The sequence below is a fragment of the Camelus dromedarius genome, chromosome 9 (genome assembly GCF_036321535.1).
Source record: "Camelus dromedarius isolate mCamDro1 chromosome 9, mCamDro1.pat, whole genome shotgun sequence".
Lineage (NCBI taxonomy): Eukaryota > Metazoa > Chordata > Mammalia > Artiodactyla > Camelidae > Camelus > Camelus dromedarius.
In genome coordinates, this window is record NC_087444.1 from 2,452,495 (window position 1) to 2,474,980 (window position 22,486).

General features: G+C 38.0%; 1 protein-coding gene across 6 annotated transcripts in view; it reads right to left on the bottom strand.

The window, feature by feature from the left end:
• Positions 1–22,486, bottom strand: part of EVI5 (ecotropic viral integration site 5) — a 166,939-nt gene that overhangs the window by 12,561 nt on the left and 131,892 nt on the right. For all 6 annotated transcript variants that reach the window (XM_031457600.2, XM_031457599.2, XM_064488716.1 and 3 more), the window contains one exon: positions 21,498–21,593. In XM_031457600.2, the coding sequence (XP_031313460.1) occupies positions 21,498–21,593 (96 nt within the window). The remainder of the gene's footprint in view (positions 1–21,497; positions 21,594–22,486) is intronic.

Below are 22,486 nucleotides of genomic sequence, written 5' to 3' on the forward strand. Positions count from 1 at the left end.
ACATTAGCAAAAACATGGAAAAGTAACTCTTGTAAACTCGTGGCAGAAGTATAAATTGACAAAAGCACTTCTGAAAATGGTTTGGCAGTTATTTACTAAAGTTGAACATCTACACACTCTACGCCTAAAATAAGCATATACTACAGTCTGCTTGGGACAAACTATTTTCATTCTCTAAAATACCCTGGTTTGAAAAATAAACAACAGTCACCCAGTAATTCCACTCCTAAGTATATGAACAATAGAAGTAAGTGTAATATACTAAAAGACATTTATAACAGGGTTCATAGCAATTTTATTCGTAATAACCCCAAATGGAAATAACCCACATGTTTATAAACAGTAGAATGAATAAATAAATTATGGTATATTCATACAATAGATACTCTATTAGTAACAAAAATGAACGAACAGATTACTGCTACATGAAACAATACAGATAAATCTCACACTGTTGAGCAAAAGAAGAAGTGAAACACAAAGTAATTCATTCTGCATGATTTCATTAGTCTAAGGGTATAAACTAAAAGTAAGTGGGGAGTGACAGGAAGGCTTCTGAAGTGCTGGCAAGGCTCCAGTTCTTGACCTGGGTGGGAGGTCAAACAGGCATGTTCATTTTTGTGATAATTCACCAAGCTGTCGGACACCTAGGATTTATGCATTTTCCTGTATATATCTTATATTTAAATTAAAATGTCTATTATTAAATAAAAGTCCAAGAAATAACAACTATGGAAGATCTCTAGAAAGACATGCAATTATCATCCATTCTTCTGATAGTATTTCTAAACTGGACACTTGGCTGTAAACAGAAGATCACTAAGTTATGTATTTGAGCTGTTTTAGTCCATTATAAAATTGCTCTTACTTAGATGTTAGGCCATTAGCCTAACACTTTTCTGTTCGGTATATTTTCCTGTCCCATATGTAAACCCATAAAAGAAACTGATTTCAAAATCAGGAGAGGAGTGCTGGCTTGGTTCTGTCTCACTAGACCTGGATCTTCAGTCTGCTACGCTCGCTGCTTTGCTCCGGCTGCCGTGTTCACGCAGCCTGCTCTGACACCGTGCGCATCTTCGTGTGCTAACCATGACTCCGATTTTACTAGACGTCGCCTTAGAACTAACACTTTTAACTGCTAGACTGAACCACATAATACTGCCATTTTCGTAAGTGAAAGTCAAACACCAGCAATTTCATTTGGCTCAATTAAACTAAGATTTTGTTGTTTTTATATTATATGTGTTCATGCAAACTGCCTCAAAATCTTTAGGGAACAAGGAGGGGTATAAATCTAAAAACAAATCTTTCCCACCATGCATATTAAGTTTCTTAGTTTCAATGATATGTTTAGATGTATTCCAAAATAGGTGATCAATAAAACCTCTCAAATATGCTTCCAAATTTATCTGTAGCATAAATATTTTGATAATAAAGTAGTTACATTCATCAGAACCCCCCAAGTGATCTAATAACAATAAAAACAAACAAAAAAAACCCTGCTTCTTTTATTTTAAAAAGTGTTTCTTTTTGGTTTTCCAGTATTGATATTGATAGTTGAAAATATTAGCATTTTTATAACTTTCACAACATTTTAAATAAATCAACAGGCATAAATATTTTCACAAACACTTAAAATTGTAGTGATTCATACACATATATAAATTTATTATTTATAGATATGTTTTTCCCCCAAATTATATGATTTAACACTGGAATTAAATTGATAAAATCAGCGCTGTCTGGAAAAAATGGAATGACTGGTTGCCGTACATTTACTGTACCTCTTCTGTTAGCCCCTGATAGTGGGGATTATTTCTTAATCATTTTTGCATCCAGAACTTAGCATTCTGACTTGGCCAGAGTAGGCACCTAAGAAATGTTGATGAACTATACTGATCAAGATGGCAGGATTTTTGAAAAACAAACAAACAAACAAACAAACCTGGGTACTGATTATTCATCCCATCCTTTTAAATGCTACATGAGAATGCCAATAAGCAGATAGATGGGAGTGCTAATACATAAGCCCAAACAGCAACTGTTTCTTACCTGATGCGGCCTGCTTCATCATGTTATGCATTAAGAGACAGAGTAAAAAAAGTAAAAACACGTAGAATTTACTTAAATAATATTTAAGACATTTCCCATACTCATAGCAACTTGCAAAGTTAGCAAAATCTTAACCTCTCACTAATCAACAAAGAGATTGGACTTCAGGATTTCTCTGCACGTATTAAGCAATGCTGATCCAAGAAGGCATTTAGCAATGAGAAAAGGAAAGTGCCTGCTAGGACATTATATGACTTATATAAAGAGTAAAGCATAAAACGCAGTATAGTTAATAAGAAAACAGGAAACTGTCATGTTCATAGTCTGATGAACGCAGGTTTTGACAGGAAACAGCAGAGTCTCTAACTGCATGATAGTAAAGATTCACACACTTTTAAAAAAGTATTAAAAACTATTACAGTTATTTCAAATAAAAATTGTCACTAACATTTTAAAGCAGGGAGAACCTGCAGGGGCGAGATGCCGGAGCCTCAAAGGACACCGTAATCATTAAGGATACACAAGCATTCTTTCTGTGACTTCTCTTCAGTCTACTTCATTAGCTCAACAACTAAAGGATGAGACAGAGGTTTCCTTTATGTAACAGGCAAGTGCGATAGTTTTAGAGATATGTAGCTATTAAAAATAACTTAATAAATAACAGGGAAATCCGTGCTGAGAAAATTTGATCCTTTGGACTAGTGACCATGTGGACAGAGGACACACGTTCTCGACGTGTTTGCTTTCTTTCTGCACATTGCAGAATACTGGCACCTTGGAAAAAGCTGGTCTTACAACTGATTTTAAAGAGACACAACGGGTTATTCTTCCTCCACTTTAACATGCAGGGGTAAGAGAATTAACAAGGAACCTCATACTATATTACATGATGCTTTATGGTCAAAAGTGCTGCCAGGCGTATTATTTCAAGTTAAAAATTTTTCCCCGTGCGTGTGCTTAGAGGTTGAATTGTGCAGGCAACCACCACTTTCTGAGATTCAAAAGAGTAAGAAGAAGACTGCATTGAGTATTCTGAAAGACAATCAATCCACAACAAAGTGGAAAAAAGTCATCCACACACCAAAAAAAACCCCTAACCAAATGAACTTTGATCACTACTAGACAGGGTCTAAACCATTGAAGTGAGTCATGTGATACCAAGTGAACTGCAAAACAGTTGCAGTAAGTTTCCAAGACTGAGTCATATCAGATTATAAAGCTCCTATTCGTACATTCGGGTTTGTATAATCAATCTTTGTAAAACACAGGGCTAAAAGCTAGATGTAACATTTCTGTAAGTGATGTATAACATATAAAAATTTAAATAACTACTCATTATACCTTATACGGGCAGATGGGCATAAAGTCCAATCAGAGATTTGTGTTTCTAAGTTACAGAGGCTTTACTTTCCCACCCCAAAGTTTAATCAGTAATTTTGTTGGATTCCTTACAAGATAATTTTAATAGTTTTCTTTGTTTTCAAAATTTTACATGAATGTAAATGTGAAAAGATGTGTTACATTTATTTTCAATTATCAGCTTCTTTAAAAACAACTGTACATATGACAAAGATGAAAACTAGCAACAAGCACACAAACCAAAAGATTTCCAGTGAATCAGAACTGGAAACCAATAAAAGTGATCGACTGGAGGTCATGACTTTCTGATCATCACATTACATAGATAAGAGCCAAATTTAGACCTACAGCAATTAAAAATCAGATTAAGTTTAAAAAAATTCACGAATTTTACTGAAATAATATAAAATAAGACAATGCTGAAAATGTTTTTGGCTTTATGCTAAATTAAAAAAATTAAAAACCAGATAAAACACTTAAAATTTAAAAATACACAGATTCTATGTTAAATGTATAAAATGCAACAGGTAAAACTCACATTGTTAGAAGCAAACAAAAAAATGTACCTACATCAGTAAGTGAAAAAGGTGGACAGTAAGGTTTAGAACTGAAGAAATTTAGCCTGTATATTTGTTACCAGAGAAGGAGAGAGAGAGAAGTAAGTCATTTACAAGGAACTCTTGGTCCTTCTGTAGTACACACTTAGATCTGTCCAGCACATTGAGGCCAACGTAACGAAACTGCCATTCCCCTCTTCCTGGCAGCTGACACATCTCGATAAAATTGAAACCCTTAACACTATTTAGAAGGAGCTCTAATGTCAATGGTAACGAGGTTAGGAATATATGAGGTTCTATGTAAATTTATGACCAATTACAGGAAATAAATCACTTCACACTTGTTTCACTCTGAACTTTTAAAGCTACATCAAAGTACCACATACATTTCATTTGATTTAACCTTTAGCTGAAGCACTGAAAAAAATTCAGTGAAGCACTGAAAAAAACCTTTAGCAAAACATCCTCAAGAAAACGAAGTATTTCTTTCCTATCTGGATTGAATTCTTAAGAGAAATTATTCTTCTCTAAAGCTAAACCATAGGTTTTATCAGTCCATCCAATCAACCAAATTTTAAATCATTTATCTGATAAGAGACTCATATCTAGAATATATAAAGAATTCTTATAACTCATTTATAAAAAGACAAATAACCCGATGTGAAATGGGCGAAGGGTCTGAGTAGCTATTGCCCTAAACAAGACACAAACGGCCAATAAGCACAGGGAAAGACGCCCAGTGTCACTAGCCAACAGGAGAGTACAAATCAAACCGAAGTAAGATGACATTTCCACGTACCAGGGTGGCTATAACCAAAATCAGGCAGAATAACAAGTATTGGCAAGGATGGGAAGAAACTGGAACCCTCATAGACGGCTGGTGGGAGTATACAATGGCACAGCTTCTCTGGAAAACAGTACAGCAGTTCCTCAAACGGTTAAACACAGAGCTACCATATGACCCAGCAATCCTGTTACTCAGTTTATGTATGAAAACATATGCTCACAATATCACATGTACGTGAATGCTTGCAGAAGCATTATTTGCAGTAGTCAGCAAGTGGGAAAGACCCAAATGTCCATCAACTAATGATTAACCAAGTCAAGGTATATCCATATGATGGACTATTATTAGTTAATAAAAAGGAATGAAGTACTGATATATGCTACCACACAGATGAACTTTGAAAACATTATAGATGCTAAGGAAAAGAAGCCGGTCACAGATGACCATGTATTGCACCATTCTATTTAAAGGAAGTGTCCAGAATAGGGACATCTATGGCAATAGAAAGTAGATTAGTGTTTGCCTGTGGGGAGGGGAAGGAAATCCAGGGAAATGAGGAGTGACTGCTATGAGAATGGGTTTAATTGTTTGAGTGATAAAAATGTTCTACAAGTGACTGTGGTGGTGGTCGCACAACTCTGAACACACTAAAAACCACTGAATTGTACACTTTAAATGGGTGACCTGCATTGTATGTGAATTACATCTCAATAAAGCTGATGTATATTATATACATAAAAGCAGACATCAGATAGCCATTCTGTGGGTATGTTTCCAATGGAGATATTGCCAGATAGAAAATAAACAATTTTCTATTTAGGAAAGGTAGAAAATTTAATTCATTAAAAAAATTCTCCAACAATGTTAACCTTCAACAACCAGTGTTTTCCTCAAGGGAAAAATAGATGATGGCTGTCTTCCACAGCTTCATTTTAAATAGGCAAAAAATATTCGCAATAAAATGTTTAATGCTTTAGACTGAAGTAAAAGGAGCTGAATCATTCCATAGTATTTACTTTTTTCAGAAACTAAAACTCCTGATGGAAAAGTAATTTTAAAAATACATAATATACATATACAAAGCCACACATCCACACGATTTTGTCCCTGAACACACAAAAGCTTTCAAACAGACAAGGTTAGTAACCCTCCCTTCCTCACTTGGAGGTGCTCACGGCTGCTGAGCTAAGATTGGGCACTCGCAAACCACATGACCTCATGAATGCTATCTTATCACATCACAGGTTCCTCAGACTGACCACAGCAACTTAAATCAGACAGGCAACAAAGTGGCACTAAGTCTTTGACATATGTTATTGGTATGACATTTTCAGCTGTCCAGCTTGTGGGGAGTGAAAATCTGATTATCTCATGTCCAACTGCATCTGGGAGATATGGTCCATGAAAAGCACATGATTTACTGCACTAAAGACTTCCAACCACAACGTAACATTTTTAGTTTTTGTAAATCTGAGAGAGCTAGCTATTTATCTTTTATCAATTTTCCTTTAATTGACACTTAGTAAATTTGTGGAGCACATTTTCCAATGTCTCTTAGTTTGAAAAACTGTCAAAACTATGTTGTTTTTTTTTTTTTAACATTTTTTATTGATTTATAATCATTTTACAATGTTGTGTCAAATTCCAGTGTAGAGCACAATTTTTCAGTTATTCATGGACATATACACACTCATTGTCACATTTTTTTCTCTGTGAGTTATCATAACATTTTGTGTATATTTCCCTGTGCTATACAGTGTAGTCTGTTCTACAATTTTGAAATCCCAGTCTATCCCTTCCCACCCTCCACCCCCCTGGTAACCACAAGTCTGTATTCTCTGTCTGTGAGTCTATTTCTGTCCTTTATTTACACTTTGTTTTTGTTTGTTTGTTTTTGTTTTTTAGATTCCACATATGAGCGATCTCATATGGTATTTTTCTTTATCTTTCTGGCTTACTTCACTTAGAATGACATTCTCCAGGAGCATCCATGTTGCTGCAAATGGCATCATGTTGTCGGTTTTTATGGCTGAGTAGTATTCCATTGTATAAATATACCACAGCTTCTTTATCCAGTCACCTGTTGATGGACATTTAGGCTGTTTCCATGTTTTGGCTATTGTAAATAGAGCTGCTATGAACATTGGGGTGCAGGTGTCATCCTGAAGTAGATTTCCTTCTGGATACAAGCCCAGGAGTGGGATTCCTGGGTCATATGGTAAGTCTATTCCTAGTCTTTTGAGGAATCTCCACACTGTTTTCCATAGTGACTGCACCAAACTGCATTCCCACCAGCAGTGTAGGAGGGTTCCCCTTTCTCCACAGCCTCTCCAGCATTTGTCATTTGTGGATTTTTGAATGACGGCCATTCTGACTGGTGTGAGGTGATACCTTATGGTAGTTTTGATTTGCATTTCTCTGATAATTAGTGATATGGAGCATTTTTTCATGTGCCTTTTGATCATTTGTATGTCTTCCTTGGAGAATTGCTTGTTTAGGTCTTCTGCCCATTTTTGGATTGGGTTGTTTATTTTTTTCTTATTGAGTCGTATGAGCTGCTTATATATTCTGGAGATCAAGCCTTTGTCGGTTTCACTTGCAAAAATTTTCTCCCATTCCATAGGTTTTCTTCTTGTTTTATTTCTGGTTTCCTTTGCTGTGCAGAAGCTTGTAAGTTTCATTAGGTCCCATTTGTTTATTCTTGCTTTTATTTCTTCTAGGAGAAAATTTTTTAAATGTATGTCAGATAATGTTTTGCCTATGTTTTCCTCTAGGAGGTTTATTGTATCTTGTCTTATGTTTAAGTCTTTAATCCATTTTGAGTTGATTTTTGTATATGGTGTAAGGGAGTGTTCTAGCTTCACTGTTTTACATGCTGCTGTCCAGTTTTCCCAACACCATTTGCTGAAGAGACTGTCTTTATTCCAATGTATATTCTTGCCTCCTTTGTCAAAGATGAGTTGACCAAAAGTTTGTGGGTTCATTTCTGGGCTCTCTATTCTGTTCCATTGGTCTATATGTCTGTTTTGGTACCAATACCATGCTGTCTTGATGACTGTAGCTCTATAGTATTGTCTGAAGTCTGGGAGAGTTATTCCTCCAGCCTCTTTCTTTCTCTTCAGTAATGCTTTGGCAATTCTAGGTCTTTGATGGTTCCATATGAATTTTATTATGATTTTTTCTAGTTCTGTGCAATATGTCCTGGGTAATTGGATAGGGATTGCATTAAATCTGTAGATTGCCTTGGGCAGTGTGACCATTTTAACAATATTGATTCTTCCAATCCAAGAGCATGGAATATCTTTCCATTTTTTAAAGTCTTCTTTAATTTCCTTCATCAATGGTTTATAGTTTTCTGTAAAACTATGTTGTTTCTTAAAAAAAAACCCAGAAAACTAGCATTTTAAAATTGAATTACTTAATGCAAAGGAAAATAAGGTTGTTGAAATGACTGACTGTATTTCAAAATCCTAGCACAGTGGAAGAAACTGGTCTTCTTGTATTTAAGAACAGACAGCACTAAACATTGAATGTGAAGTGTTGGGTAGCTTGGTGGATAAGAGCAAAAGAATATCTAAATTAGAATGAAAAGATTCAAATTGGCTCTGAAATGCATTATCCGGACCAAGACCTTAAAAGGAACATAATTCAAAGCATAATCAAGGAAGAAGACTGCATTTTATGGATTTTCTCTTGTTTGATTAAGAAAGCTTTATCCTCAGCCATCAGATCAATCTCTATAAATGCTGTTTTTAGTACCACACACTAAAAACAAACAGATCAGGGACTTCCCTCTGGTTCTAGAGGTGACCCTCTCTACAGATTTCACTCCTTTTTTAAATTGAAGTAGAGTCGGTTTACAACGTAGTATTAATTTCTGGTGTACAGCATGGTGAGTCAGTTATACATACATATTCCTTTCCATATTCTTTTTCATTATAGCCTATTACAAGATATTGAATGTAGTTCCCTGTGCTATACAGTAAGACCTTGCTGTTTATCTGTTTTATATATAGTAGTCAGTACCTGCAAATCTGGAACTCCCAATTTATTCCTCCACCCCCAGCTTTCCCCCTATAAGTTTGTTTTCTATGTCTGTGAGTCTGTTTCTGTTTTGTAGATAAGTTCATTTGTATCATTTTTTAAGATTCTACATATAAGTGATATCATATGTTTGTTTAAAATCACCATATGGCTTATTTTACTTGGTGTCACAATCTCCAGGTCCATCCATGTTGCTGCAAATGGCATTATTTTATTCTTTTTTATGGCTGAATAGTATTCCATTGTATAAATACACCAAAACTTCTTTATCCAGTCATCTGTCAACGGACATTTAGGTTGCTTGTGTCTTGGCTACTGTAAATAGTGCTGCTGTGAACAGTGAGGTGCATGTATCTTTTCAAATTAGAGTTCCCTCTGGATATATACCCAAAAGTGGGATTGCTGGATCATATGGTAGGTCTATTTTTAGTTTTTTTGAGGAATCTCCATACTGTTTTCCATAATGGCTGCACCAAACGACATTCCCACCAGCAGTGCAGGAGGGCTCCCTTTTCTCCACAGCCTCTCCAGCATTTATTGCTTGTGGACTTTTGAATGACGGCCATTCTGACTGGTGTGAGGTGATACCTCATTGTAGTTTTGATTCACATGTCTCTTATAATTAGTGATACTAAGCATCTTTTTCATGCGCCTATTGACCATTTGTATGTCTTCACTGGAGAAATATTTGTTTAGGTCTTCTGCCCAATTTGCGTTTGGGTTTCTGTTCGTTATTGAGTTGTGTGAGCTGTTTGTATATTCTGAAAATTAAGCACTTGTCAGCTGTGTCACTTGCAAATATTTCCTCCCATTCCGTATGTTGTCTTTCTGTTTTGTTTATAGTTTCCTTTGCTGTGCAAAAGCTTGTAAGTTTAATTGGGTCCCATTTGTTTACTTTTGCTTTTATTTCCATTGCCTGGGTAGCCTGCCCTAGATGAACACTGCTAATATTTATGTCAGAGAATGTTTTGCTATGTTTTCTTCTAGGAGGTTGATAGTGTCTTATCTTATAGTTAGGTCTTTAAGCCATTTTGAGTTTATTTTTGTGTATGGAGTGAGGGAGTGTTCTAACTTCACTGATTTACATGTGACTGTCCAGTTTTCCTAACACCACTTGCCAAAGAGACTGTCTTTTCTCCACTGCATATTCTTCCCTCTTTTGTTGAAGATTATTGACCATAGGTGTGTGGGCTTGTTTCTGGGCTCTCTATTCTGTTCCACTGATCCGTATGTCTGGTTTTGTGCCAGTACCATGCTGTTTTGATGACTGTAGCTCTGCAGTATTGTCTGAAGTCTGGGAGGGTTATTCTCTTCATGAGCTCTTTATTTGCCTCCAAACCTTTGCATATGATGGCTTATCTGCCTAAAATATCCTTCTACTCTTCTTACCCTGGCTATCTTCTACTCTCCCTTCAGCACAGCATTTAGGGAGCCCCACGCCCAGGGACTTTTTCATGTTTCTGGGCCACGGCATCACACAGTTCTACCACAGCACAGGACTAGGGGGGAAGGACTTTGGGATTATTTAGTATAACTCTTCTGGGATGCCGAAACTGAGGCAAGGCCTGAGGCATGCCTGGGAGCTAGAAGATGTTCAAGTGCTCACTGACTGAATGAATATATGAAATAAATTGGCATCCTAAGGCCACACAGTTAATCAGTGGCAGAAATAGGCCTAGAATCCAGGATTCCTGACCCTAAGTCCACTGTTCTAAAGACGATAGTTTTTCAACCACCTGTAGTAAGATGGAAAACAAAGACACAAAATTCAGAAACAAAACTAAACTTATCAAAAAAGAAAAAAAGAACAACAAACAAAATCCGGAACTGCTATAAAGAACCTGGTAAACTGCACAGAGACCTGTTTTTCTCCTCTGCTCTACTTCGTGGATGTGTTTAGGAACAGTGGAGGGACAGTGAAGGAGAAAGCAAGACATGAAGTGTAGGGAGAAGCAGCTTTTGAAAAAATGAAATAAATTAAAAACATAAATACTCAAATCTTGAAACCTGAGTACATGAGTAAATTCACTGGATTTTAAAATCATAGTTCGTCCTGGCTGCCCCACATCAGGCTGAAGGGTATCATCAAGCACACTCTGTTAGCATCACTCTAAATGCGACAAACACCGCTGCAGTCGTGCTCAAACCTTCCTGATACCATGTGACACATATTATGGAAACGGCCTGGGTGTTTATATCTCACTTTCCTCAGGTCTAAGACCTAAGAGTTGACCATTACATGGCTTTTCCATGGGAAGGCTGTAAGGAAGAAAAGTCTCTTCCACCCTTACTGAATTAAGTCTGTTTAAGAACTGCTATAAATAACTATAAAACCTGTCATTGTAGGCTTTAGAGCTAGCTCTATTTCCTTTAAAAAAACGCGTATTTTCATCTGCCTCTATTTCTCATTGCCTAAGTGGTATCTGACATTCAGCTCCCCTTGAAGTGGTTTTTTGTGCCATTCGTTTCCAATCCAATAGTCACAGAGTAATTGTTGGGACCATTTATTAAGCAACTTACAGATTAGTACAGTCATCCTTCAGTATCTGAGGGGGACTGGTTCCAGGACCCCGTGGATACCAAATTCACAGACGCTCAAGGCCTTTACATAAATGGAGCAGTATTTGCATATACTCTGTGCGCATCCTCCTGCGTAATTTAAATAATCTCTAAATTGGTTATAATGTCTAATGCAGTATAAATCTATAAATCTATAAACAAATAGTTGCCTGTGTGGTAAATTCAAGTTTTGCTTTTTGAAATGTTCTGGAATATTTTTTTTCAAGTGTTTTCAATCCGAGGTTGATGGAATCCATGGAGTGGACCCCAGCACATGGAAGGCCAATTATACTAGTAAACATTGTTTTACTACCTTACATTAAAAAACCTAGCTATACTCATTTGATGTAAAGTACTATTTTAAAACTTGCTACCTAGTTTCAGAAAACATAGAAATGCTCCAAGACTAATGAGGTTGTTTAAAAAAAAAAGACACTGAAGCTACTAACTTGAAGGAGCTCCAACCAAATTCAGGACAATTTGAACACCATGAGAACGGACTGAATCCATCAGCTCATGTTACTGCATCAGGACTTCTGAAAGATTTTAAGAAATACAAGACTGAAAAAGGCACAGTCTGTCGTCAAAGCTCTCACAGTTCAGCTTGCCCCTGAGTATCAAGGACAGTATGACAACCATTAATTAAAATAAATCAAATTAAGTGCTGTGTCTGCTCCCATTTCTGAACTATCAAGTGCTATCGGTACCAACCATACAGTCTCCATCAAATTAACTGTTTCGTTTCTTCCCATCAGATTGTGATTTCTTGAGAGTAAGACTACACCATACTTCCTGTAGTGCCCAGCACAGTGTCAGGAGAAAACGCCATCTCTCACAGCTTAATATCTGACTTTACCCAAGTCTGACTTTATACTTTCAACTGACTCTATTCCTTGGCCAGTGTGACATTATCTCTTGGGGGAATTTATTTGGTCCTTTAATTCTAAGTACCAGACCCAAATCCCTAGCTCCAGACTGACTGTGTTCTCTAAATTGGCTGCTCACCCAGATTCTACCCCAGAAGTCCTGTAACAAAGCTTTCTAGAGGCATGTCCTACTTCAGTCAGTGCTTCTGAGAGGCTTCCTTCCTTGGTATCTCACCTTTTCTAGGTTCCAATTCCTTTCTCCGCCTTGTTTTCTGTTTTTAGTTTTTATTTTCAAAGTGATTTTATTATCTCACCTTACCCTCTCCTACCATATCTCTTTCTTTCATATTCTCATGATTGAATTCCAATTCTTTAATGAAATTACCATCATTAGAAATGCATTTTTCATTAACAAACTTTTAAACAATCTCCTGTTACTCTATAGTAGGAACAGGATATGCAGATGCTCGTAACTGGGTAGAACGCCCTCTTCTTATGGACATGAAACCAGCAAGCGGCCTGAAAGTCTTGACCAAAGGTATGGCGCCCTGTGCGGGACTATTACGGCTTTTCTCGGTATGAATGTGTGCATTACATACTCTTTTTGGAGGCAAAGAATGAATGAAAGGTACACAGCCTTGGAGATTAAAAAAAGTTAATCTAGAAACAATTGCTGGAAGTGTGGTCACCAGTTAAATAAACTCTTGAAACAGAATGTATTGAATAGCTGAGCTAATTTATGTCCTTGGGTAAGCTTGAATTTCTTCAATAATATACATATATATAAATTTACACACACACAATTGGGTTGACTATTTTTATCTAGCTCTGTGTTTCTAGAAATGTCAGGTTTGGCTGAAAAATCTCAGTTGCCTCTGTTTTCAAAAAGTCATCTATATTTAAAAGCTAAGATTTCAGTGGCAACCACTGGGAACTGAAGCAGAATTTGAAGGGTCAAGGCAGACCACTTCCCCAGTCGCGGATCAAACAGAAGTCCAGAACCTGAAGCTGAAAGGAAAGTAAAGAATAGCAGGTGAGAGCAGACTTCTGCTAACCGGACACCAGGTTCTCATCTGAGGAGGAATGAACTCTGACTCAGTCAGACGTCTGTGCCGCTCCCCGTGCACCGAACACGGGCCGGCTAAGTCGGCCGGCAGGACTGCGGCCGGGCAGCGGGATGGAGGAGGTCAGAGGCAGAGTGCCCGGGCAGTAGTTCCGTCTCTGCGACTTCGGGTAAGTCCCTTTAACTCCCGGGCCCTCGGCTTCCTCGTTTATCAAGTGAAAAACCAGAGAACCTTTAAGAACATGTCTGGTTTAAAAAATACATAAATCTGAAATCTCAGCTTTAACTCTTCTACACAGTGATATTACTCCAGACATAAAACATTGTACATTTGTACAAATAAAGTTTTAATCTTGTGACTTCAAATAAGATAAACTGCTTACCCAAAATAAAACGGAACATCTAAGAGGAACAGCAGTAATAACATTCATTTAAAGACGTCCTTAAGAATGAATTTTTTTGATAAACTGAGGTTGTAAGATTAAAAATAGTGCTAAACATTTAATTCAAGGTCCTTAAAGCAAATTTTCACAGGAGCACAAATACGGTCTCTCATTATCGACACAGGACATTCAGGGCGGCAGAGAAAAAGAACTTCCTTGCACTGAGCTTGTGTGGGCTGAGTGACGTCACGTCGCTCTGACTGGAGAAAGAACAGGCAGAGATGAATAATTCCCTTTATCAAGAAGCTCCTACACTGAGACACCTGGCACTTGTCACTGTAAAATGAACATGAAGGCTTGTAACTCCCTATTTTGAAAATTTTCTCAAACAGCAATTCTAAAATTAAAATTCTATTACCAACAGTTACAAACAGAAAACACCATCTCTGGTTCTTATTTCGGCCTCCAGATAGATTATCAATGCAGCTTATGAGTAAGAATGCCAATGCTACTCCAGGTCACCTACCACTCTGTGAGCTAGGGAGTACACTTGGAGCTTTGCAAGAATTAAAAGGAAATAAAGACTGGTAGAAACAGTCAGTACAGAATAAGCAGCCAGTTAAAAAAATCATTCAGTTTGAAAAAAAAGAGAAAAAAATAGCTGCCAGTAACTACAGAGCCAGATGATTAAAGTTTTCTCCACCTTTAATATTCCAGTTTTAATACCTAGATGAAAATCAATGTTTAATGAGTCTTTAAAAAGCTTCTTTAAAAAAAAAATTCAAATTTAAATGATTTTTACTATTATTAAACTAAAGAAAATGGGAAAAAAAGATCCAAACATTACCAAAGGGTCATCTGTCATTTGATTCTTAAAGATCCTCGTTTCAAAAATTCTAGTTTGATAACAGACTATACATATTAAACATATTAAGAATGTTTAGGACACTAAAAATACTTTTTGGTAGATATTTAATTAAACCTATAGCTCAGATATACATAAACAGAGATATCAGAATTTAAAAACATATAAATGTTTTCTAAGTCAAACTTCAGTAAGGGCTTTGTTTAGATTTCTTTTTATTTACTCAAACTCCTAATTTTGTACTTGGCTGGTAGAAATAAAAGAAGATTCTTGTGACATATGATGACTTAACTTAAAGTATTCCTCCTCAACAAAGGAGGCAGGGAGACAGAGCTTCTGGAAACCAGCACAATGAACTTTCCTTAGAAAGACAGTTGGCTCCACCAGCCTGTAATAGTTTTTTCTTTACAAAAAAATTTTTTTTTTGGGCCGGCCTTGTCCTGAAATAGCTAACATTTCTCTAATTTCTGCAGGAAGGGGGTCTTAGTAATCGTTCAGTGACAGACCATACCTCCTGCTCAAGTTCTTTCGTAAGTCACCCATCGCCTTCTGATAAATGGTGAAAAATGAAGAAGAAATCATTTTAAATAAATTCATTCTTCAGATGGATAAGGGAAGTTTAAAAACCGAATTAAAACAACTATGCTGAAATGCTCCCGTCTTGACAGTCTCCTTTTGGGAGACTAACGTCTGCACATTTGTCAGTTCCCCACTATCCTACTGGTGCTTTTGGTCTCCTTCGCTGACTCTCTTGACCTTGAAGGTCAGGAGTGCCACAAACTTGCTCCTGGACCCCTTTCTCTTTATGTATGAATGCCATTTGCCCACCAATGACAAGTAAGCCTACTTTAAGCTCTGACCCCTTTTTAGAACCTCATACCCACATATCCATTGCCTACCTGATATTTTCATTTGTAACATTTAACAGGAATTTCAACCTTAACATAAAAAACAGAGCTTTGATCTTCTATGCTTCCCCAGCTTCAGTAAATGGCACCAACTGTTCACTCAACTGTCAAGTCAAAAATCTCTGGAGATGCCGACTGCTTTCTCTCACGTCCCTCAAACAGCCCATCAGCAAGTTCTCAACCTCTAAAATCTATCTTTAATATATCCGCGTTGCTAAGACGTCCGTTTCTCCCATCCTTCTAAGTCACCTTTGCTCTTACCTGGACTGTTTCAACAGCCTCCTAATGAATTCCCCTATTTCCATTCTGACCTTCCTACAATCAACTCATCATACAGCAGGCGGGGCAAATCAGATCACATCACTCTTTGCTTAAAACCATTCTCACTTAACTAAGAATAAAACCCAAACGATTTATCCTGCTTACAAAACACTGTTCAGGGTTTGACTCTGTCTTCCTCTCTCACCTTACCTCACACCACTTCCCCACCTTCTACTACACTCCAGCCATGTTAGTCTGTTTCCCAAACAGGCCACTCCATCTCCTTCCAGGGTCTCTGTGCTGGCTGCTGCTTCTGCCTGGAATGATCTTCCCACCGTTTTTCGCACATCAGGAAGCTTCTTACTGTTTCTGTCACAACTTACACGTTACCTTATCAGCAAAGCCTTTCACAATCATTTATTCATTAAGAACATTCTCATGGAGTACCTACTGCATGCCAACATTGTTCTGGATGCTGAGGGGAATTACTCAATCTTGTGAGTACTTAGGGAAATACACATTAAAGTCATAACGAGAAACCTCTTCATAGCCAAAGAGTGGCTAAAATTAGATGGAGACTGGCAACCGCACAGGCTGGTGAGGGTGTAAGACAATCAGAACTGTCTTCACTGCTCATGGGAGCGTAATGACAGCACGGCAACAGCAATGTTCTCAACAGGCCGAAACGGAGGAAATTCAAACGTTCATCAAAAAATAGCTAGAGCTTTATTTACACAAGGGAAAGCGATGCAGCGGTGAGAATAACCTACAGCTACATTTACAAATAACATGGTTAAATCTCACAAACAATTTCAAGCAAAAGAATATACACCCTAAGAAGACATTTATATAGAATTCAGAAACTCACACTCCTGTATCCGAAGCTGAGATCATGGTTATTTTGAGGAGCTGAGGAGGAGTGAGTGCGGAGACACGGAGAGGGTGTGAATGGGGCTCCGGGGGCTACTTCTGGGACCTGGGTGGTAGTTGCGTGGTGTGATCATCACTGTGGTAACTTACAGAGCTGCGAACTTGTCACCTGGACGCTTTCCTGTGTGTTGTATTTCTACATAAGTTTTGAAAGAGCTTCTGTTTTCTAAATTGCTCTATTTTTATGATTATGAACCCACACTATCATGGAATATTAAGGATAGTAGCTGGTGGACTCATACTGGAAGGTCTCCTTAACAGAAGAGCAATGAAGAGACTGTTGTTTGGTCTTTGATCAGGAACAGCTGCGGCTCTTCTAATCAACTGGTCTGTTTCTATCACACAGACACCTTGAAATGTTGAAAGTGGCCAGGTGTCCCGTTTAGTGCTGGCTGCTGAAAATCCTGGAGCCAAGCCTGAGGTCCACTTATAAAAACACACAGGGCACTTCTGTGGGATGCTGTTTTATTGGTCTCATTCAGGTTCCATTATTATATCCTCACACTTTTCTTTCTTTTTTCTCACAAATTACAGTTTGCTATTTTGTATTACTTGCAAACTTCCTTCATCCTATCTGGAACAAAGTAGGCTATTAATGAATAAAAATGCTTTAGTGGGGTTTTTTTCTCTTTCTTTTTAAAAAAATATATAGCTTGCTTTGGTTTTACATCATTCTAGTTTAGTGCTTTGTAGCCTGGTTGAAAGTCCTCATCCTGAACTCGCGCTGCTGACACACTGGTTATGGGATCTTGGACAAGTCATTCAGCCTCACTGAGCCTATAAGATGGAATAATAATAGCTTTCACAGGATAACCGTGAAGATTAAAATAATTACCCAAAAGATCTATTCCTGGTTTAATGATTACCACATAAACAGCTTAGTAAAGACAGGGGATATTTGCTGTTTATAGGAAAGCTACTAAGCCAACAGAACTAGAATTACTTCTGTAATATTTTAAGGCAATAAAGCAATTAAAATTATTTTATTAAGATATTATAAAACTTCAGCAAAGTTGTATAATGGGGAAACATTTAATTTTTAGTATAAGTGAACTATTTCTAGTCTGGAATAAACTTACCTCTTCCTAGAACATCTGTAGGACACATTGCCATCAAGAACACATGAAAACATAAAACTTCTCCTCCCAAACCATTTTCAAACCAGCTGTTTAGTATGCATTTTCACAGGACGTGGGGCTGTAAACGGCAGGATTCAAAGGACCCAGAGAAGCCGAGTCAACTGGTAATTTGGCTGAACCAGAGGATTGTACCTCTCAATACGTCAGCACCTACGTGAGTCCCGAGTACATTTCTTTTGGCTTCTAGGTGAGAGTAACTTTCTACCTCCTCTATCTCCCCTTCCTGACACTGATAAGGTACTCTTCATCTTCAGTGGTTAGCAGCTGTTAAGAAGACAGACCAATGTGAAAAAAGCAGATGGCTTATTCATTCCTGGAACCTACAATTTTCTTTTATGCCTTGGACTTAAATGTTCCTGGCGCCCAACCTACCCGAAAAATTTCATTTTTTAAAACTCAGCTCAGGTGCCGTTCCTGTCTTGTCCCTGTGTGCGCCGAGGCGGCCGCACGGCGCGCGGCAAGGGAGCGCGCGGACGGGCTTACGGCCCGTGGTCCGGCACCCCGCCCCCGGCACCCCGCCCCCGGCGCGCACGGGGCTGTGGTCGCGCGGGGCTATTTCACGCCCCGCAACCGCGGTTTTGTGACACTTACAACAGGAATAGTCATGGTGCGACCTACTTCAGAGGACTGCTGTGAAGACTAGAAGAAACAAAGGAAGGCTTACACTCGGTCCAGGGGCGACACAGGGCGAGTGCTGAACGAGCGGCAGCTACCACGACGCCGCGCTCTGCGTTATCCGCTACGGTTCGCGTCTGTGTGCGCGCGTCTCCGCTGTGAGACTGTGAGCCCTTTGCGGCTCCAGACTGCCTATCCATCTTCTTTACCTTCAGGTCTAAACCCAGTGCCTATTACAGAGTAGGTGCTGTGATGACAGAAGGGTGCAAGGGCAGGAGGTGGGAAGATGGGGTAAGGAAAGCACTTAAATTGGGGTTTGGATCTGTCCTGTGTCTGCCGAGAGGACCGGATGTAGGGCTGGGAGGATGCAAGCACAGCCCTTGCCAGGTCTAGGGCAGCACGGTTTCCACAGTGGCTTCTGTACAGGTGTCGGCAGAGTGTAAGAGGCTTCGAATGAAAACATTTCTATGGTAAGCAGGTAATACTAGGAGTAAACTTAGTTTGGTGGTGAAGGTAGGAGTTGCAGGGGCTGGGAGTCAGAGAAGGCACGCAGATGGATGCCGGTAAGCTGCAGAAGTGAAGCCGAATCTCTATTTGCAATGCTAACAGAGAGAGGGAGAGGGAGCTCTTGTGGCCGGGTCAGCTGCAGACCTCACTGCGTGGACGCAAGCTCATGTGTCAAGGAGGAACAACGTAGTTAAAATATTGCCATTAATTGAAATTAAGATGTTAAATGTTGATGGCACGTTTTCCAATCTAAGATCTCTGTGAGCAGCAGAGCAAAGAACAGGCCAAACTGGACTCAGTCCCGGCTCAGCCATTCACCTGTGTCACCCCAGGGACGTCACTTAGTCATCGCGAGTCTGCTGCCACACACATCCAACCGGGAACGCCGCCGTCACACGGGATTATCGTGAGGGTCAGTAACAACAAACATGAAGTGTCTGCCACAGAGCTTGGCCAACAGAGGGAATGCAATAAATAGTAACTATTGTTGCTGTTTTATAGATTCACAATATACTTGGCCACTCATAAAAAACAACCCGCTGAGTCCCCTTTACCATTTCACATTTTACACTTCACTGTTTCAGCTGCAACGGCTTAGCACAGACAGCGGTCACAGTGTCAGTCAGACACGCGCAACAGTGCTGTCTCTACGGGAGGAAGAATCTGCGAAGTTCGTCTCAACATTCCCTTCAACATGTAGAGACGTACACACACCAGCTAACAGAGTGACTACTGACGTCACATGCTCAAATACAACGGCAGTATGTAAAAGTTAATTCTTACACTGAAAGCCAACGATTCTGGGAAATTCTAGCATACAGGCAAAAGTTACGCTGGGAAGATCAGACTGACTTCAGTTATCTTTTTCCTTCACTGTGAAGTGATACATACAGGAAGAGACAATCACTAGAACAAAACAGTGATAACATTTAAACCTCTCAAGAAGCTGGTCCAACAAATGGCAGTCTCTGCAGTCAGTCTGCTACAACCAGTGTCTTGGTTTTACACTTTGACTTGTTTTCACTTTTCCTTTCTTTAGTTATAAAATTCTGAACAGGTGAATGCATTAAACTCTGCTCAGAAAACAATGAAAAGGAGTCTCTAACTAAAGATCTATAAGGGTTTCGCATTAATAGTAAATTTAATCTAACCTCTTAATTTGCACAATATAGCTCTTTAACAGTAGAAAATTCTACATGTTAATAAATTTTCTTTTCATTTTTTGTATAAGATAAAAGATTGCCTTCACAGGCCTAACACAAAAAACTGACATTCAAGTTAAACCTCACGTGAACTGTTTTCTGCCAGGCCTGAGGAGGAGGGCAGCACTATTTTTAAGGTCCATCCCTTATCACCAGACGTCAAAATTATAAACGGGAGATGGCTTTATTTTACTCATAACTTCCTTTGAGAAAACCTTTTGAAAACAAGGAATAATTCCTAAGGTTTTCAAAAGAATAGGGATTTCTAGAATATGCTTATGTGTAACTTGTTCTTTCATACCTGGCTACCAGAACAGAACGGATTATACAAAATGCACACAAACAAGTAAAGATTATCCGTGACCCTGAATCCCTCAAATGTCATCACAGCTGAAGAGGAATATGTATAGGAACGGCCCCCCAAATTTCAGGACAGATTAAATTAAGTCACATCTAAGATTTATCATTTTTGTTAACGTTTTGTTTTTTTCATTCAGAATTTACTTAGATTGACCACCACCAGGAGGTATCGCCCAGAACACTCAGACTTTAACTGAAGACTGTCACACCAGGAAAAGGGCAATGCCCAGACTTTTTCCTTTGAGGTTCAAATTAATTTAAAGAAGATGCATTTCTTTCTTAACAAATGAAGTTTATGTTACTCATTCAAATCTCATCACTGTGAATAAACATTATTGTACAAACAATTCAAGATGAGAAACATGCTTTTCCATTCATGTTTAGCCAGATATTTATCATTAGAAAATAATAAAGAACAAGGAAATTGACCTAGAGCCACATTAACAAAAAGGATCTCTCTAATCAAAACACATTACTTTAAATAATTTTAATTACTTAGTATCTAGTAAAACTACCTGAAAACTTCATGAGTTGAATCTCACAGATTCAGGTTAGCGCCCGTTTAAAAAGCATTCATGCACTGAGAAATCTGTTAACTGATATTAGGCAAGTATCCTTTTTTGCAATCTCAGTAATACCACCATGAAGGGAAAAAAGAAGGCAAGAGCAAAAAGACTTCCCTCTCTCCACAACGGTAACCACCACAAATCTATTCTATAGGTATAAAGAAAATGTTTGTTTAATTAAAGTAACTCTGACAAGGGTTTTCAGATCACAATAAAAAAATAAAAATATTTGCCATGTAAATATTAATTGATCATCTTAGATCATGATTAAAGAGATTTAAGGAAAATAAATGCTCAATACTCAAACAGAAAAATTCTTGTTAAAAAGATAATCTTCTAAAACATTATTAACCCATAATCAAGGATTCACAGATATTATTTGTCATGAACATCAGTCATAACCAATAGTAGAGTGGTGTTACAATACAGAGGAAGGAAGAAAGAAATATGTGAAGATCAAAATTTATCACTTACCTCATGATTCAGCTCTGCTATCTGGTCTTTCAGTTCCCTAATGTACTGGTTAGAATCAGACTTGTTAAGCTGTCCTTGAAGCTTCCCTTCTTCTTTCTGTTTTGCGACAACACAACAAAGCAAAATCAATAGACAATTTTCACAGCATGTACTCAAATATTTGAAGATAGAGGGCAGCATAAGGGCAAATATTTTTTTCTTTTTTTTAAATGTATTTTTATTGAAGTCAGTTTACGGAGTTGTGTCAATTTCTGGTGTACAGCACAATGCTTCAGTCATATAGGAACATACATATATTCGTTTTTCATATTCTTTTTCATCATAAGTTACTACAAGATATTGAATATAGTTTCCCGTGTTACACAGTATAAAGTTGTTGTTTACCTATTTTATATATAGTAGTTAGTATCTGCAAATCTTGAACTCCCAATTTATTCCTTCCCACCCCTTTTCCCTCTGGTAACCATAAGTTTGTTTTCTATGTCTGTGAGTCTGTTTGTTTTGTAAATAAGTTTGTTTGCCTTTTTTTTAGATTCCACATATAAGTGATACCACATGGCATTTTTCTTTCTCTTTTTGGCTTACTTCACTTAGGGGCATATCTTTTAATTGGCTAAATTCTGAACAAATCTATTTTCAAACTATTTCTGAAAAACAACAGTAAACTATACTGAATATTTCTAAATACTGCTTAATGGAACCTGTTTACAATTAATGCAATTTATAAAATGTACCTTTTGAGAGACTCTCTGGAATCAATAATTGAATGGGTCTACTAGAAAAAAATACCCTAGAATTCCAAAGCCACTGACCTAGTTATTTTGAGGGCAAATACTTTTCTATCCATACCGTAAGAGATTAAATGCTTGGCTGAGAAGGTAGTAAGCCCCTACAGCTACACTGGAACCCGCTTTTGCCTGGGGAACAGAGAAGTCAAAAAGAGACAAGGTTCTCCAAACCACTCTCAAAAGGGGAGGACAGCCCTGAGT